The sequence below is a fragment of the Mesoplodon bidens genome (assembly GCF_964165515.1).
Source record: "Mesoplodon bidens genome assembly, chromosome: 9".
NCBI classification, from domain to species: Eukaryota; Metazoa; Chordata; class Mammalia; order Artiodactyla; family Ziphiidae; genus Mesoplodon; species Mesoplodon bidens.
Genome location: NC_138166.1, coordinates 78,311,990 through 78,331,183, shown reverse-complemented (window position 1 = coordinate 78,331,183; position 19,194 = coordinate 78,311,990). Strand labels below are relative to the sequence as shown.

General features: G+C 40.3%; 1 protein-coding gene across 1 annotated transcript in view; it reads left to right on the top strand.

The window, feature by feature from the left end:
- The first annotated feature begins 432 nt into the window (after positions 1–432).
- Positions 433–19,194, top strand: part of AASS (aminoadipate-semialdehyde synthase) — a 61,763-nt gene continuing 43,001 nt past the window's right edge. The window contains exons 1-8 of the mRNA XM_081243917.1: positions 433–564; positions 9,463–9,684; positions 12,648–12,824; positions 15,792–15,876; positions 17,412–17,479; positions 17,589–17,735; positions 18,653–18,731; positions 18,862–18,989. Coding sequence (XP_081100043.1) covers positions 9,478–9,684; positions 12,648–12,824; positions 15,792–15,876; positions 17,412–17,479; positions 17,589–17,735; positions 18,653–18,731; positions 18,862–18,989 — 891 coding nt within the window. The 5' untranslated portion in view covers positions 433–564; positions 9,463–9,477. The remainder of the gene's footprint in view (positions 565–9,462; positions 9,685–12,647; positions 12,825–15,791; positions 15,877–17,411; positions 17,480–17,588; positions 17,736–18,652; positions 18,732–18,861; positions 18,990–19,194) is intronic.

The following is a 19,194-nucleotide window of genomic DNA, read 5'->3' as shown; positions in this document are numbered from 1 at the left end:
ATACACAACACTTAATTTCTCAGTCTCAGTTTGCTGGACTCCAAAATGGCCGTAAGAACTGTCATCTGGCTTCACAGTCTTGTTATGGGGCTGTGAAAATGCTTTGAGAAGTGCATATGGCTAAGCAAGCGTGATATACATGAAACGGAAACTTTTTTCCCAGGAGATACACGCATCTGTTGAGCGCGTAATGTCCGGACTATTTTCGTCCTTCTCAGTCTCCGCCTGTCTCCTGCTACGGACAGTTACAAACTTGGTCAATAACAGTCCTGGAAGGACGTGACGCCCCCAGCTAAGGACGTAGGTCAGAGATCTAAAAGGCAGGAGAATTTTCGGGGAGGAGCAGGGGCAGGGCATGACCTAGCACCTGGCAGCGCCGCCGATTGGTGGAGGAGAAGGTTGTTCCCTCGGGGCGGGCGCTGATTGGCTGCGGAGGAAGAGGCATGACTTCCGAAGAAGTTGAGCAAACACCTCCTCCTCAAGGCCCCCATCCCAATTTCTGCTGGGAATTCGGATCCTACTCTGCCCGGACCCGGGAGCGCAGAGCGGCGGGGACCGGACGAGGTGAGCGGGGGGAGGGTGCCCGGAGGGGGCTGAGCAGATGGGCCGTGGGCCCAGCCTGTGAGAAAGATTTGGAGATCGCCGGCCGGGCTCTGCCAGTCCGCCGGGCGGTGCGGGCGAGTTCTGCCTCCCCCTCCCCGCGCCGCTGGGGACCCGGGAGCTCTGCGGACTCCGGCCTTTGCCGGGACGAGCGTACGGAAGAGGGTGGCGAGCGTTTGGGCCTCCTCGCCAGGCCTCCCCGCCTAGCGTTTCTCTGCACGCGAGGGCTGGGAGGTGGGGCGCAGCGGGCGCGGCTCCGGAGTTTCTGTATAGGAAGGAGAAGGCATGGGATGGCAATTCGGTTTTCTTTCTTGGCGAGGGCTGAGGTGGGGAGCGGTTGCTGGGGAGTAAAGCCTTGGTATTGAAGCTGTAGAGCAAACCCTCTGTTAATTCTTGGACTGTGTGCTTATTTAGTTAGGCAGCTGTGGGAGGTGGTTGACGGAGAGGGGGGCCTCCCCGCCCCCCCCCACGCCCCCGATTTCTTTCGGCGCAGTTACTGGTTGACCTTTTCAGCCCTGGCCTGCTTAACCAAATTCGGATCACAAACTTCCCCACCCTGCCCATGTGGGGCAGGCCATTCTCTCTGAGATGGAGACCAGCCCCCTCCGCCCCCGGAAGCTGCGCTCCCAGTTCATCCTCCAGCAGAGATAGGAGAAGTGAGGAAGTCGGATGCCTTGGATGTCAGCGTCATCTGAACTGCGAACACCCCGCAGGGGCTGTGGGGGCCAATGTGAGCGTTTGCACGGGGAGGGGGCGCGGTGAGAAGCAGTTATATACCCTGTTTAATTCAGTGGGGCTAAATGGCCCGACTACTTCTGGAAGAAATATGCTTTTTAGGCACTGATTTTAGGAGAGCGGGAGTGGGTGTGGTGGGAGGGAGAGAGTGTGTGTAGTAACTCGAACAAAGATGAACATTTTTTGATATTGTGGGTCGTCAGCTATCGGAATGTGGAAAAGACGTAGCTGTGATTACGCCGACCTAGCTATGCACAGGACCGAACCACCACTGACTTTGACACGTGGCTTTCATATACTTTATATTGGAAGAAAAAAAAAAACCAAGAAACCTATGGCACTTGGTGTGGACGCTTCTGTGTGTGTGTTTTGTAACTTGAACTCGCCGCCCCCCCCCTTTTTTTTGCTATAAAGCTGAGTGAACCTAGGGCCACACTACCTTCTAGCCATGTAACCTGGTGGCTGTTCTGCAAAATGAGCTAGGACGACAAAGCTTAAGCCAATGTCCCCAAGTGACTTTCCCACTCTCCAGAAAATCATATTTGTTATCAGTCTCACTTGTTACTGGTGACAGCGTCATCAGAATTTTGATTTATTTGTAATTGAAAAATTTCCCCCTTTACTAACTAATCTTCTATTTAGTCATACGCAGACTTTGGTTCAGGATTTTGGAAATGATCTTTGGTGTGTAACCAACGCCAATTTAACAAAAACGTTTTCATTTTCCCAAATATTCTTTTTCTAATTTTCTCATAGATATAACATTACAAACAGTAGCAAGTTTCTTTGATGAGGCCACAAAAAAATTCTATGGAATTCATGGAATCACAGAAATGCTGTACACTTGGAATGGGAAATAACTAACAACATTATTACCGTGTTCATAGAATTAAGGTGCAACCAATTATAAGATGCATCCCCATTTTGGGGATGCTAAAATGTGAAAAAACATGTTTTATATTTGGTGAAATACAGTATTAAAATGATAGCTTATTTTTCTTGAACACTCATGCCTAAAGGGTGAAGGTAAAGAGAAGGCTTACTGGGCTTCTAAAAAAATAAGAAGGGGGAGGGATTAATATGGAGCCATTGTGAAGGCCTTCCCACAGTGTGACCCAGTGTATGGGAAAGCGGTGTCTTCTGTCAGTGGTGATGGTTGTGCTCACCTTTTTTTTTTTTAAATAAATTTATTTATTAGTTTATTTTTAGCTGCATTGGGTCTTTGTTGCTGCACGTGGGCTTTCTCTAGTTGCAGCGAGCGGGGGCTACTCTTTGTTGTGATGTACAGGCTTCTCATTGTGGTGGCTTCTCTTGTTGCAGAGCATGGGCTCTAGGGCACTTGGGCTTCAGTAGTTGTGGCATGCAGGCTCAGTAGTTGTGGTGCACGAGCTTAGTTGCTCCATGGCATGGGGGATCTTCCCGGACCAGGGCTTGAACCCGTGTCTCCTGCATTGGCAGGCGGATTCTCAACCACTGCACCACTAGGGAAGCCCCTGTGCTCACCTTTGAGGAGTGGGCAGGCTTGCAGCCTTTTTCTTAACATTTACTGAGTATTTATGGCATGCAAGGCAGTGCTCAGCACTTTATGTCTGTTAGCGCAAATAAACTTCACAGTAGCTCTAAAAGGTAGATATTAGTATGATTCCCATTTTGCCGATGAGGCACAGACAGGTTAAGTTACTCACCGAGGTCATAGAGTAAGTGGGAAGCTGAGGAACCCAGGCCATTTGTAGAGGAGAGGAGTCAGAATTCCTTTGAGGTTCCCCCTCCTGTTTTAAGCTCTGGGCTCCTGGTCACTGCAGTTAATCCAGGTAACTTAAGTGAATATCCTGTCTTCCTCCATAGTGTTTCTGGTATTTTTGTTTCCCTGTTTACTGTACTTTACCTGGATCTTCATGAGTCACAGTGCCTATTTATGTTCTAAAATTCTAATGCTTTTGTAATCCACAGTGCCTAGTCACTACTATCCTTAATAGAATCAGTATATTAGAGCTGAAAAGGACTTTAGTATTATATTCCAGTCTGGATTAGGAAACTGAAGTCAGGTAAGGAGCCCCATATCTAGTTATATGTCTCAGCAGCCAGGTCTGGATTTTGCTACCATTTTTATTTGCATTTCAAAATATTCATTGGTCTATGAGATCTCAGCAAGAGATTAGATCTTTTGTGGGGCATTGCTGGGGGGATGGGAGATATGAGTCCCTGTTCTTATTCATTAGTCTATTTTGTTTTCTCTGCTACATTGGTCCTTATGACATTCATTTAAACTTGCTCATTTATTTCTTCATTCTTTCACAAAACATTTGAGTTCTCCTATGGGGCAGTCACTGGGAATACAGAGATGAGGAAAACACAATTCATTTCTTCAAAGAATTTAGAGTTTAACAAAGAGACAAACAAATAAGCAGATAAACATTTTGGATCAGACTCCACTTCAGAACTAACTTTGCATTCCATCTCAGTGAAGCTACATTTGTGGGCTAGAGACCAGAAGACTCATAGGTCTTATGTCTTTGGATGACTTTGAGTAGCTTATAGGCTTGAGAACATATGAATATTCTTAGACCAGATTACTTAGCACAATAAACACTCCCCAAGTCTACTTGTTTTTACTTCTAGCTAACTATTTTGTAAGGAGTTTAATATTAAAAGAATATAGCTATGCAACAGGAAATAAAAGTATGGAGGACAGTGTTGCTGCATACCCAAGCCTAGTTCTAGCAAGCCTTGGGGTTGGGAGGTATTTGGATTAGTTCTAGGCCATCACTGGGTGTTCTATTAATTTGGAACTCTTTTGGACCTCTCCAGGATTATTACGGTCTGGATGCCAAATATGTAGTGTAGGCCAAGACTCATGGCCATGCAGCTGCCTACCCTTATTTATATATAGTACCAGGGCTTTCTGGGAAACCATGGCTTTTTAAATATACTTGCACTTTTTGAATAAACTGGAAGTGTGGATATAAATCATTTGCATTTCTCACTCATTATTTATTTTAGTCAGCTCAAGGCTACTCCATCCTTACTGTCTCAGTACTTAACCAAGATGTATGCCTGATCATTTGGAAATACCTTGGCATTGAGAAATCTCCCCATGTAATTGGACGGTTTTAGTGTGAGTCACTGAATTATGTTCTAGTGGAATTATTTCAAAGATCTAAAATATAAGGACAAAGAGCACGTCTCTGACTTTGGGGGCTGAAGATAGATGATTTGGCCTTAAAATTTCTTTAATAATGAATTTGTAATCCTTTTGACATGTCTCAGTGGAAGCAACAGAAATTAGAAGGGGCCAAGCCTAACTCTTTTTTGTATTTAAGCTCTTGTATTTGCTTGCACATTGTTCTGGCTTTGGTAGGTGGTTTGTAGGTTTAAAAAGTTTTCTGTTTAGGTTGATAGTATGGAAAGGATTGAAGAGACTTAAAAGATTTTTGAACATTTGATGGAAGGATAAAAAGCTCTCTGTAGATCTCAGCTTTCTTCATCCACCTACCACTCTAACCCGTGAAAACCAGCACAAATCAAGTACACTGTTTTCTGGCATAAGTACTACCTGAACAATAACAGATAAATGTAACCTAATCCAGTTACATTTAGAAGTTATACCAACCAAAGAGCAGACTGTTTTATTATGATTCATCCATAGATGCTTGGAAAATGCTGTTTATGAAACATGGGAAATCCCATATTTATATGAGGCATGCTACCTTCATTTGTATTATCTGGTTTTAGATGATCTTTTCTTACAGCTCATCAAGAAAATGTCTGGCTTTTATTATATTTTTATTAAAATATTAGAAAATATTCATTCTAGAAACAAATGACTAGCTACTACTATATTAATCTATGTAATTGTACAGGAAAACCAGTCTGTTTGTCATTTAAAAGGACCTTCCTAACTACATAAGAGGTCCTCTACCACTGAAGGTGGCTTTTCCTCAAATATAATCTTTCATAAATTCACCTCACAAAATCTTTTGTTCCTTCATGTTATTTAGGATGATGATATACACAATGACCGTGGTTTATTTCATGGTCACTGAAAGAAAATAGTGGGTTATGTAGGGAGTGCCAAGCTCTGTCTATCTATCTGTCTCTCTCTCTCTCTGTCTCTCTCTCTCTCTCTCTATCTTCTTCTCTAGTGACCATTTTTTTCCTCATTTCTCTTGAAAAGGATAGAAAATACCAAGAACAATTAAGCATATTCCCCCTCCCACCCCAATTCTCATGTGTGCATTACAAAGGTAGGTAATCTGCACAATAGGTAAATTAAAATAAATTCTTAAGTCTTTCCCCCATTAAAAAATGGAAAAGAGGTAAGGTGATATCATATAGTATGTTCTCCTATTGTTAGAGTCCATCCACTAATTGTCCTCCTATCTCACTGCATCTGTGCAATTCACTGTAATATTCCTATGACTTTTAGGGACATTTCAAATTCCTAATCAATCCTAGGTATGTGAAAATGTATACCGTAGTGCTATTCTTGGTTTTTTTTTTTTTTTTGCGGAGCACAGGCTCCGGATGCGCAGGCTCAGCGGCCATGGCTTACGGGCCCAGCCGCTCCGCGGCATGTGGGATCTTCCCGGACCAGGGCACGAACCCGTGTCCCCTGCATCGGCAGGCGGACTCTCAACCACTGCGCCACCAGGGAAGCCCCGTAGTGCTATTCTTGTTTTACAAAAACATAGAGAAGAATCTTTTAAAATTTTACTTTAATGCCATTTGAAACATTGGCCCTTCATGTGTTGAAGGGAAGACTGTTTAGAAATTGTCAGGGCAAGGGTCTTGTTCTCCAACCCTGACTGTGTGACACTTCTCTTTCTCCCCTTATTTTTCCTCTTTCCTTTCCTTCTCTTGCTTTTCCACATTCTCCTTGCTCATGCCAGAGGCTGTTATCAGCACGCAGCCCTGTCAAGTAACCTCACTTGAGCCAGTGAAAAAGTCCGGAGTCTTACTGCCTTGCTTCCACTTGAAGGCATTGCCAGAAATACACATAACATTTACTTCCCGATATTCTTGGAAAAGCCCATAAAATACAGGACAGGGAAGTCCAGAATAACCCACCTGGGCATTTCCATGAAATGTCAGACACCTGCAGTGCCATACCTCAGAGTAATTCAGAAATTCTCACTGTTACATATTTCTTGATGACCTGAGAATGAAATGAATGGTGGTCCCAGAAAGTTCTATGCTGAGACCAAGTTTCAAGGTTCAAGCAATTACTAACATAACCAGACCTGCTATAATCATCTTTTTTCTAAGCATCCAGAAACTTAGAATTTACCTTGACAGGGACTCAGGAAGGATTTTTGGTGACACATAGAAAGGGGTTGATGGAGGCACCCCATGCTGTGGGAGAACTAATAATATGCCATATGGATCTGATTTATTTCTGAATTGAGCTGGCAGGAGTAACGTGTCAGATGTACGAGGTGTGGATCTGCAGGCTTTGGCAAAGAAGAGAAAATCCTGAGTGTTGAGTATTAACCTAGGGATTCTGCTTCTGCTTAAAAGCAACAGCTCTAGTTGGATTTCACTTCAGTTTCTTCATCTGTAAAATGGGTCTAATAATAGTATCTACTAAGTAAGATTTTCGCAAGGAGGAAATGAAATAATGTCTGTAAAGTGCTCAGCATAGTGCTTGGCATATAATGTTAAATCAGTGGTGACTATTGTTCTATTTCTTTAAAAACAAAGTGTCAGGAATTGTGATTCAAGAATTCCCTACAAAAAGTGAAAGTGAAAGTAGCTTCCCAAATAAAACGCAGAAGGCCAGCCTCTGCTACTTTCCTTTCCTAGATCCTGAGGAAGGTCTGCCTCTGCAAAAGTGTATGTGTGTATTACATGAGTGTATGTGTTTATGTCTCTCCTCCCACGCTGTACCCCCGACCCCAGGCAAAGGAGGTGTGGAGGAGGAGGGAGTGTTGCTGAGAAAGGGGAAGCTGTGGTTATAAATCAAGCTTGGGCTGAGGAGAGAGACTGAATTATTTGAACATGTTTCCTAATCTTTGTGCTAAGAACTGCTACTAAGTATAGAGGATTAGGGTCACTTGGTCAACTATGGTATGTGAGATGCAGCCCCTGCTGAGAAGATGGGACTGTTTCTGGGCTTCTCAGTGTGTTTAGAAGACTCATTTTTCTTTGGAATTGATTTCATTTACAAACATAGGGATTCAAGTTCTATGGGACGTTGCAGATTTTCCTTTGGCTTGGGGGAGAATAAATGTTATGGGCTTGGGCTTGGATTTGGGCTTAGCATAGTCTCTTTTAAAAACGAAACTATATAAGTAAACCAAAAAGTTAGATAAAGTATATAACAGACTTTTACTGAAATGTCGATCATCCGTATTTTGGCCTGAGTAAAAGTTAGCCTGAACTCCTCATGACCGGCGTGTTCATTTGCTGTGTGAAGTGTTTTCTCTCCCTGCCCCTTTTCCTCCTAAAGCCTTCTTAGCCAGACTCTTTGCTGTTTGCTTTATTCTTTTAGTCTGTGTTGTGAGTTATCCTACAAGTTTTCTATCTAGGGTGATAAGTAGTTTGCCCCCAGGAAATAGTACTTGTACATTCCATTGTTGGACAAAACTTCCCTGTCTATAAGGTGGGTCTGATTTAGAGATTGTAGTCTGATGTAACAGAAATGTGTTCCATAAGAATTGTGCTATATGCTGGGGAATTTCTAGAAGATGTAAAATCATTTAGTCTCTGTATTTTCATGCCAACCTTAAACATAGAAAACTAAGATTCAGCATCCAAATGACCAGCATATTATCGTCTGAAATGACTTCTGACTACTAAATTTATGTAACCATTTGAAGAGGCACAGAATACTGTTTGATACTTATGCTTTAAAATTTTCTGTAAAATTTCTTCTGTGCTGACACATAGTAAGCCTCTTGTAAATATTTCTTAATTGAATTAATGAATAGAGTTACAGAATCTGGAATAGCAGTTAGAAAACAGAGACAGGTTTGGGTTTAATATAATAGCAGGGGGAGGTGGTCTGGTAGAGGAAACTCTGGAAAGGGGATGGTTTTTTTTTTTTTTTTTGGCTGCATTGGGTCTGGGCTACTCTTCGTTGCGGTGCGTGGGCTTCTCATTGTGGTGGCTTCTCTTGTTGCGGAGCACGGGCTCTAGATGCGTGGTCTTCAGTAGTTGTAGCACGCGGCCTCAGTAGTTGTGGCGCACGGGCTCTAGAGTGCAGGCTCAGTAGTTGTGGCTCATGGGCTTAGTTGTTCCGCAAACTTGTGGGATCTTCCCGGACCAGGGCTCGAACCCGTGTACCCTGCATTGGGAGGCAGATTCTTAACCACTGCGCCACCAGGGAAGCCTGGGAAGAGAATGTTCAGAGCAACAACAGGGTCAGTGAAGCGAGGCTGGGGTGTCAGGTGCTTCTTCAGCTTCTAACACCTGTGGTGAAAAATATGTTTGTTTGTTTGTTTTGTTTTCTTAAATTTCCAATCTTCCAGGACCAATGCTTTTATAAAATTCAATACCAATGAATTACTAGAAAAATGATCTTGTCATATAAAGGTTTCTAAGTGCTTACTTTCTATTTCTGTACATATCTCATTGTGGACCAGTACAAAGCAGTTCACTGATTGACAACAGGCTGTAAAACACACTTTGAGTAGAACTAGTTTAGGAAATGGTCAGAGATGAAACTTGGAAGAGGTTGGAGCTAGATTGTCAAGGATCTTGTACATTATGAAAGGATTCTAAACTTTATATCATCAAAATTGGCATAAATTATCTTTCTGTATTTGCATTGTAGATTAACTTGCTTAAAACTTTTGTGCTGAATGTGTGTTTGATAAAACATACATTAAAAAAATGATTTCAGCTTAGCAGATATTGATTAGTGTCCCATAAGTTGCTTGGGACACTGTTTTTTTTTTTTTGGAAGTAACTTCGTTTGTGGAAGTTTGGGTTGGTTTGGGTAAAGGAACAGCATCCAAATGACCAGCAAATTATCATCATATCATCCAGGTTTTCCCTCTCCCTTCTTCATCTTGAATCTGTTATCACCTGAGTTGGTTGGATTTTACAGCAGATTTCTCAGGAGACCAGAACTGACCTGTGAGCCTTCTTGCCTTTTGTTGTCCTGCTCTCACAACTTCTTTACAGTCACCAGGTTTCAAGATGCTGCGAGTACCTAGGACCAAACTGGACGGGCTGGGCCTCAGCCTCTCCAGGCTTCACTACAAGGCGGTGATGGCGTTGAGGCGGGAGGATGTGAACGCCTGGGAGAGGCGGGCTCCCCTGGCTCCCCGGCACATCAAAGGGATCACCAATCTGGGATACAAGGTCTTAATACAGCCTTCCAATCGGCGGGCCATTCACGATAAGGTAAATACTTCCAATTTTTAAAAATAGGTGGGACTGAAATGACCCTATGTATGAAAAATAGGGAGCATCTGAGTGAAAATAAAATGTTTGCTAGTGTCACTTAAAGACCACATGACAATATTTCTTTACTTCGGTTATAATGAGATAATATAGTTATGAGATTTCTAGTTCGAATCCTTTCTTGAGCCCAGAATTCAGCCAATTAGTATTATTTTCGCCCCATTCCATGCTTTCTTCCAGCTGAGGGATAAAAGGATTGCTTTTAGGAGATGACATCCTTCAGTCATTCTCTCCTTCATGTGTGACCCTGGTTCTAGGACTGGAAAGACAAATGTCTGCAGGAAATGCTTCACTGAGTAGAGTTTGCTCATGAGTGTTTACTTTGCCAACCACCAGGTGAAGCCCCTTGTATTCATCATTCTGTTTATTCTTCACAATAATCTTATGACACAGGTTTGACTTTTATTTTTATTTTAGATACATGCACGTGTTTTTCCTCTCCTGAGCCATTTGAAAATATGCTGCAGACCATGCCACTTTATTTCTAAATCCTTCAGTATACATTTCCTAGGAATAAATCATCTTCCTATGTAACCATTGTATCTTTTTCACACCTAAGAAATTAATAATTCCACAATATCATCTCACATCTCACATTTCAAATTCCCCATTGCCTCAAATGTCTTTTATGGTTTTTATTTTAATCAAGGCTTAATTAAGGTTCATTGTATTCATTATTATGTATCTTTAGTTCTTTTAATCTGCAACAGTACTGGGCTTATTGTTAACTAGGCTTATTGCAGTGATCATTTTGCAATATATACAAGTGTCAAATCATTTAGGTGTACACCTGAAACTAATATAATGTTAATTATACCTCAATAAGAGAATATTGAATGGCATTTAATATTTCTTAGAGGAATTTTTTTTTGCCTTTAGAATACATCCCACAAAGAATATTCAGAGTGCTGTGTTCAAAAGATATCTGAATTAGTTTTTCTCTATGGTTACATGTCAATGTGATATCCAGTTGGATTTATTTTTGTTTCTATTACATTTTCATATTTGCTTTAAATCCTTTTTGATTTAATTTTATTTTTTAAATAAGTTAAACATTTACAAGCTTCAAAGATTAAAACTGTATAAAAAGATGTGACACAGAGAAGTCTTGCTCTCATCTTAATCCCTTACATCCCGTTCCCACCCACTCTATAGGTTACTATTTTCATTAGTTTCTTATCTATCATTCCTATGTTTCTTCTTGCAAAAATAAGCATATGTGTATGTGTGTGTATGTATGTGTTTACTTATTTTCCCTTCAATCTTATACAGAACGTTGTATACTGTATATACTCTTTTGCACCTTGCTTTGTTCTACAGCATATCCTGGAAATCACTTCATGTCAGTTCATAGAGATCAGCTTCATTCTATTTAATGGCTGCTATAATTACTCCATTATTTATCATGATTTATTTAACCAGTCTACTATAAATGGGCAAATAGATTGTTTTCAGAGAAACCAGGTATGAACCATATGTTCATTCTTTTACTTTCTTTCCCATTCATTTGTACTTTCCTTTGAAGTAGATCCCTAACTAGATTTATCTTCATTTTATTCAACTGCCACCTAAGATGCTTTAAAAATTCTGCCTGGATCATGCTACCCCTTTATTTAAAAATCTGAAATGATTGTCTATTGCCTCCATGTACTAGCTATGAAATCTCAGTTTAATGTGTAAGACTCAGGTTTCCCATTGATAAAATGGGGATAATAATAGTACCTACCTCATGGGAGTTTTGAGAATTAAATGAGATAATTCACCCAAAGAGCTTAGCAAAGTACATAGTAATTTATTAATAAATATCAATGATTATTTTTATCCAATAAAGCTCATATTCATCATAATAATATTCAGTCTATTTTTCTAAATTGATTCACTTATTATGCCCTAAACATCTCCTTACTTTCCCGTCTCCATATTTGTATATATTCCCTCAATATCTCTTACTGATATTACCACCTTGTATTTCCCATCTCCATCCCTCCAAATCCTACCCAGCCTTTTAGATTAATTTAAATTTCCACATTTCCTTGATCATCTCATCTGGGAGTTATCTCAATATCCATTAAATTAATATATCACTTAGATTATGCTACTCATAATGTTCTTTTGAATTCAGCCTCATGCACTGTGCCTCTGACTTCTTTTTACAATATTCTGTGAGCTCCTTTACAGGAGAGATCTTGTCTCTGTTTTTTTGTGTCTTATCTCATCTCTAGCACAGTCCATGGAACAGAGTAGGGCAGTAATAAATACTAACTGGACAACAAAAAAACAAAAGAAAAGAAAATATTGCAGATATATCTTTCCTTTAAAAGTATACCTGAGTGGGCTTCCCTGGTGGCGCAGTGGTTGCTAGTCCGCCTGCCGATGCGGGGGACATGGGTTCGTGCCCCGGTCCGGGAGGATCCCACATGCCGCGGAGCGGCTGGGCCCGTGAGCCATGGCCGCTGAGCCTGCGCGTCCGGAGCCTGTGCTCCGCAACGGGAGAGGCCACAACAGTGAGAGGCCCGTGTAATGCAAAAAAAAAAAAAAAAAGTATACCTGAGTAATAAATTACTATTTAGCATTTAATGTTTCAGGGCATTGTTGGTACAAAATATACATTTTACATGTATATTTAAATCACATGTGCTAGCGGTTATGGTCAAACTATTAACTGTTCTTAGATTAAAGTACGTGCTGAATTTTCTAATTTTTTGTTTCTGGTACAAAAGTCAAACATGTTAGATTGATCTTTAGCCAACAAGTAAGAATATTAGAAGTAGTTTTTCTATTATTTGTTCCTTATATTTTTTTCCTTCAAAAGGTTGTGACTTTAACTGCTACATTTATTTACTAAAGAAAATATGAATACAGCAAATCAGGAGAATAACTTTTAATCAAAATTACATTCCCAGGAATATGTCAAAGCTGGTGGCATTCTTCAGGAGGATATTTCTGAAGCTTGTTTAATTTTGGGAGTTAAAAGACCCCCAGAGGAGAAATTAATGCCTAAGAAGACCTATGCATTCTTCTCCCACACCATAAAGGCTCAGGAGGCCAATATGGGTTTGTTGGATGAGATCCTAAAACAGGTAATTAGTGGCCAATATTCATAAATGTTAACATAGAAACATATATATATATTTTTTACTTTTAACTGTCAAGTGGAGTTTTAGTTTTCTTTCAGCATCTAGAAAATACATCACATATTCACGTCAGAAGGAGAGGTGATCTGCAGTTAGTGCTTGTATAGTTCTGCTGCTCTTCGGGCAGCTCTGCTGGGCAAGTTTGGAGTTTGTGATAAGAGGAACCAAACACATTTCATTCCTTTGTATCCTGAAATGGGAAGAATGATAGAAGCATTTGCTCCAAATGATTATTAAGTTATAAGGTTAATAGTTCAAATATTAGCAAGTAGAATTTTAGAGCTAAAAGGAACCTCAGGGATCATATAACTTACCACCCTAATTTTTCAAATGGAGCCCAGAGAGGTGAAGTGACTTGACTGAGGCTGCACAGCTCTGTAGTACCAGAACTGTACTGGAAACTATTTTTACATTTATTAACATTCATAAGGAAAAGAAACTTTTTTTGAGATATAAATACTGTGGAAAAACTATCATCTATTTAAAATACAGAGTATTCACTCAACAAATATTTACCAAGTACCTACAATGTGTCTGACACTGATCACTGCAATGAACATAGCTTACATTCTAGTACAAGGAGACACTAGAATAAATAAACAACACCTCATATGTCGCTTGGTGATATGTGTAATGGAGATAAATATAATACAGAAGAAAAAAAAGAGTGCTGGACACTAGGGGAGGTGTTAACGCTACTTGAAATAGGGTGATCAGGGAGTGCCTCATTGCAATATTGGCACTGAGAAAAATTTGAAAGAGGCAAAGGATCAAGCCATATCCATCTGGGAAAAGCCTTCCAACCTGAGAGAATAGTAGTGCAAAAGCCTAGCAGACAGTCTTTTTGAATGGAGTATTAGAGTTAATCATATTCTAAAATGCTTATTCTGCCTGCTCTGTGAATAAAAGTTGGAGATGGGAGAAGGAGAGCAAAATTGATAAGAAGATTGTCAGTCTAGACTAGTCCAGATGCTAGGCTACAAATGATGTTGAGGGCAGCGGGAGTGGAGGTCGTGACACATGGACAAATCTTGGATGTATTTTAGAGGTCTGATCCTACAGGATTCACGGATGAGATGAATGTGGACTATGAGAGAAAGAGAGGAGTCAGAGATGACGCCAAGATTTTGGTTTGAGTAACTTAAAGGAGTTGCCTTAGATTGACATGATGCTACTGCACGAGGAGCAGGCTTGGATGGGAGGATCAAGATTTGAGCTTAGGGGGCTTCCCTGGTGGCGCAGTGGTTGAGAGTCCGCCTGCCGATGCAGGGGACCCGGGTTCATGCCCTGGTCTGGGAGGATCCCACATGCCGCGGAGTGGCTGGGCCCATGAGCCATGGCCGTTGAGCCTGCGTGTCCGGAGCCTGTGCTCCGCAATGGGAGAGGCCACAACAGTGAGAGGCCCGCGTACCGCAAAAAAAAAAAAAAAAAAAAAAAAAAGATTTGAGCTTAGGGCCTGTCGAGTTTAATTTCCCATTAGACACGTAAGGGGAGATGCTGAGCGGGCCATTGGGTGTGAGTCTGTAACTCAGGAGGGCAGCTTCTCCAGATACACGTTTTTCAGTTGTCAGAGACTAGATGGTATCTAAAGCCATGAGACTGGGTGAGGGTAAGGAGTGAGTGTAGATGGAGAAGTCCAAGGTCTAAGTCCTGGGGTAAGGATGTTAGAGCATTAGAAACTAGACTTGAATCTGACAATAGGTAGAGGACAGGAGAGTTTCACAAACAGTAAAAGTAATGGAGGAGAATGTATTTTACATAAGCATGTAGAATACATTCTTACTAATTTCAGATTCACTAAACAGACACTGTAGTTAATTTACAGTGTTTCATAAGAACCAATTCAAAAAGTAATGAAAGGAAATAGTATTATAGAAGAATGTTTCACTTTAAGCAGATAAAACTCCTCAAAAAGTACTTTGGAAACATTTTTCTTTTTGGTTATGTGAAGTTTTGTTCATTTCAAGAAAATTAATGAAAACAGACCCAGCAGGGATGCTTTTGAGCAACATTTTGTAACAAATTACTTGGAGTTGGATTAATATTAAATATTCTTAAATCCAAGCACATGGCAAAAATTATATCATCCTTGAGGAAATAGACTATTTAAAACATTCTATAATTCCAATGTGTCAGCAGTTTTTAAGCATGAGTTAATAGGACATTTCCAAGAGAGGGGGAAGATTCCCAAAGAAAGAAGAAGGACAAGATTTTAGTGAAGGTGAGGAAGTGAAGAGCAGGCAGCTTGTGCTACTTTTAAAATAAAGTTCACTTGTGAAAGGCTGGAGAGAGAGAAAAAGAGAGACAGAGAAACAGAGAGATACTAAGAGAGACAGAAGGAGAGAGGAAGAGAGAGAGAATGAGATAGATTTGTGTGTATGGACTTGAGGGTGTATAGTTGTTATTTTTAAAGTAGAAGAGAGACCTGGGTGTATTTAGAATGGCTGAGGGAAAGGAACACTGTAAAGAAGGAAGGAAGAAAAGAAAGAAAAAGTTTGAGAGATCTTGGAGGACATAGAATAAAGCTGGCATCTAGCTCACAGGGATTAGTCTTGGGAAAGACTTGTTTTTTTTGAGACTAGAGGGAAGGATGTGAGGATGAGTGGGGGCAGTATGTGGGTATATTTGTCAATGGTGCTGGGCTAAAAGTTAAAAGAAACCATGCCTTTGTTATTTTATTGCCTACCATCAAGGGGTGTTAGCACCCTGCTAGGACCATTCTTTCATCTCTCATCACAAACCTATCACTGGTTTGTGACCCGGCATTTTCTAAATATTTCATGGTGCACCTAGCAAGTCAAGATGTATTTTATGAGGGAATACTGTGAAATAATCACTTGCTCGTATATGTGTTGTACTCATTCAAATTAAGCTGGATCGGTCTGGTTGAGAAAATTTTTATTGTTTCTTCAGGAAATCCGACTTATTGATTATGAGAAAATGGTGGATCATAGAGGAATACGGGTAGTGGCGTTTGGACAGTGGGCAGGTGTGGCAGGTAGGTATGCCAAGGCTGTTACATCACCCATTTTCTAAATTTGCCTGGGGAGTAACTGTGTTTTCTCTTTTCTGAGGCAAGGGGATGGGAGTGTTCATTTCCACCAATAAAAATAAACACGGGGGTGTGACTAAGGGTGATGAATATCAGGGGAATAAAATAAAATCACTAAACTATATTTATTACAAAAATTAAGAAAAAGAGAGCAGGGAGAAGGACAACAATTATGCTTAGGCTCTGAATTTTTACTGTTTGGAAGACTGGAAAGAGAAGTCAGTTTGGTGATGAGAAATTGAAGAATGGAAGAAAGGGTAAAAGAGGGAGAAAAGGTACGGTGACAGGAGACAACAGAGGAGCAGTCTAGCAAGGATACAAGCTGGAGTCTGGGGAAAAACAGCACTTGATTTTTGTCCCAGTTAGTAATTTGAACCATCTTTTGTTGAGAAACACCACATGTTATAACTCTATATCAGATTAGACTACTTGAAGGTGTGTAATTGTCAGAATAAGTAGACAGAAAATTTGTAGGGATAGAGGACACAAAACACTATCAACCGCCCTGACACCAGTGAAAGTTCTTGAGCACCCAGCACTCCACCCAGCAACTTGCAGAATAGAACACATTCCTTTCATGTGGAACATTCATCCAGATGGTCCATATGCTAGGTCACAAAACAATTTTTAATAAACTTAAAAGGTCTGAAATCATAGAGTATGTGCTCTGACTACAATAAAATTGATTTTGGAATTATAATACAAAGATATATAGGAAATTTCCACATATTTGGAAGACAAACTATGTATTTTTGAATAACCCATGAGTCCAGAAGACATCACAGGAAAATATTTTGAATTGAATGAAAATTTAAAACACAGCACACCAAAATGTGTGGAATGCAGGTAAAGTGATGCTTAGAAGGAAATTTATAACATTTAATGCTTTTATTAGAAAAGAAGGAAGTTCTTAAATTAGTAATCTAAACTTCCATCAGGGGAAGCTAGAAAATGAAGAATAAATTAACCCAAAGCAAATAGAAGGAAGGAAATACTATTGATAAGAGGGAACATCAATTAAATTAAAACAGGAAAATAATAGAGAAAATCAAAAGCCAGTTCTTTTTTTAAAAAAATAATCAATAAAATTGATAAACCTCCCATGTTTAAATGTTTATAAGAATGAACCAATAGAGAGGGATAGAGAGAGGACATAACTGAAGAGTAAATTCCTGAGAGAGACAGGAAGGGATGGGATCTGGAGCAAAGGTGGAGAGATTAACCTTAGAGAAAAAGAGGGGCACTCTTTCCATTTTAGGAGGATTGGATGTGGAGAGGACAGGTCGGGGTGCAGCTGGGTTAACGCTTTTGATGGCAGAAAGTTGAGGGGATGGATAAGATGACTACTGGGACCCCTTCCAAATCTGAGATGCTGTGGTCTGTGCTTTCTCAGAGCGCAGAGCAGGTTGGAGGACAGGTAGAGAGAACAGCTTCAACTCCTCCCAGCTAATGGTCTTTCTGTTGGTCTGATTCTGCAACAGGGATGATCAACATTTTACATGGAATGGGTTTAAGGCTCCTTGCTTTGGGACATCACACACCTTTTATGGTGAGATGTTTATTGTGTCTATTTTTTTCTGTAAATACATGTCACATGTTAAGAATAGAAACATGTCTCAGGCGGTAGACTAATGTGATCCATGTGTGCTTGCTTGCAGCACATTGGCATGGCTCATAACTACAGGAACAGCAGTCAGGCTGTGCAAGCTGTCCGAGACACTGGCTATGAAATATCCCTGGGTTTGATGCCAAAGTCGATAGGGCCCTTAACATTTGTGTTCACAGGGACTGGTAATGTATCTAAGGTAAGTTCTAACTGTCTTCTTTCTGTAAAGCAGTCTGAAACTCTGACACTAACCCAAAGGATGTGGGCATTTTGTGTACATTTCAGAGCCCTTCTTTTCCATGACTGGGCAGTCTGTTCTTGGTACTTTTCTTAGCTATGTACTTTTCCCATAGTAAAGTGCAGTACTGGTCCAAACTTAGTGTCTTTGCTTTGAGTTGATTCCAAGCTGTCAGAGGCTTTGAATGGTTTTTCTTCTTTTCTTTTTTTCTTTTTAGAGGGATAACTCCTTGCTGTGTAAAGGTCTATTCTCAGGGTGCTCTATGTTACCTCCATCACTGAGATATCCCAAAATTCGGAAGTGACCCCAGGACGTAAATTTTACAAGATTTGGAGTTTTGCCAAAAGATGTTAAGAAGTTTAATTCAAGACTACTATTGTTACTTTCTTCCTTCTGGGGTAGTTTCGAGAATGTATTTTTGATCCCATAGAGAAACTTGTAATTGCAAAATAGATTTTTCTTCAGCAAAAATATTTTACAAACGGGACATCACTATTTATATTATACTGTGAGATAGCCATCTGATATAAGTAGGAAATATAGTTTCCCCACTTGAAATAATTTCTGCAATGGAGCAAAAATTAAATAGACATATTTTTATCATACTGTCAGTTCTAAACCCCCTTGCTTCTATGCTGAATAACTTTAAGTAAAAAAATTAAAGCCCCTTCCAATGAGTGGTGTTTAAATGGGAATAAAAGTTGGTTTGCAGGCTGCATGCAAGAGGCTCATCTGTGCTTCCGTGTTGTGGTCCCAGTTGCAGGGCAAGGCAAGTTGAGCTATAAAATTGTGGGGAAAATGAGTTGGAACCTTTGCAGGAAAACGTATTGGCTCTTTTCTGATTGATTTTTAGATTTTCACTCATGCATTATTTACAGGGAGCCCAAGAAATCTTCAATGAACTACCTTGTGAATATGTGGAGCCGCATGAATTAAAAGAAGTTTCCCAAAATGGAGGTAGGGAGGGCGGGGAGGGCGAGTGTATGTATCTTTTACTGTTTTTAACAGTTTCAGTGTTATAATATTTTATCACCATAAACCTTTATCATTTGTGACCCATTTTACTAATTCCTTTCTCCTCTGCAAGACCTGAGAAAAGTGTACGGGACAGTGTTAAGTCGCCATCATCATCTGGTCAGGAAAACAGATGGTATATATGATCCTGTAGAGTATGACAAATATCCTGAGCGCTACATAAGCCGTTTTAATACTGATGTGAGTATCATACCTAGCTTTTGAGTTGGTTGCTCATGATACACTATAGTTAGGCTGTTTTTAAGGAGAGAGATTGTGATTGTGTACGTTGGTTTTCAGTTCTCCATATTGACTTGTTGTGAGTCCTTTGGGTATTATGAGTTGTCCTTAGGTGTTGTTGGCTTTTCTTGGTGTTTGGAGTGGCCTTTGCTTCGTGGCTTTGGTA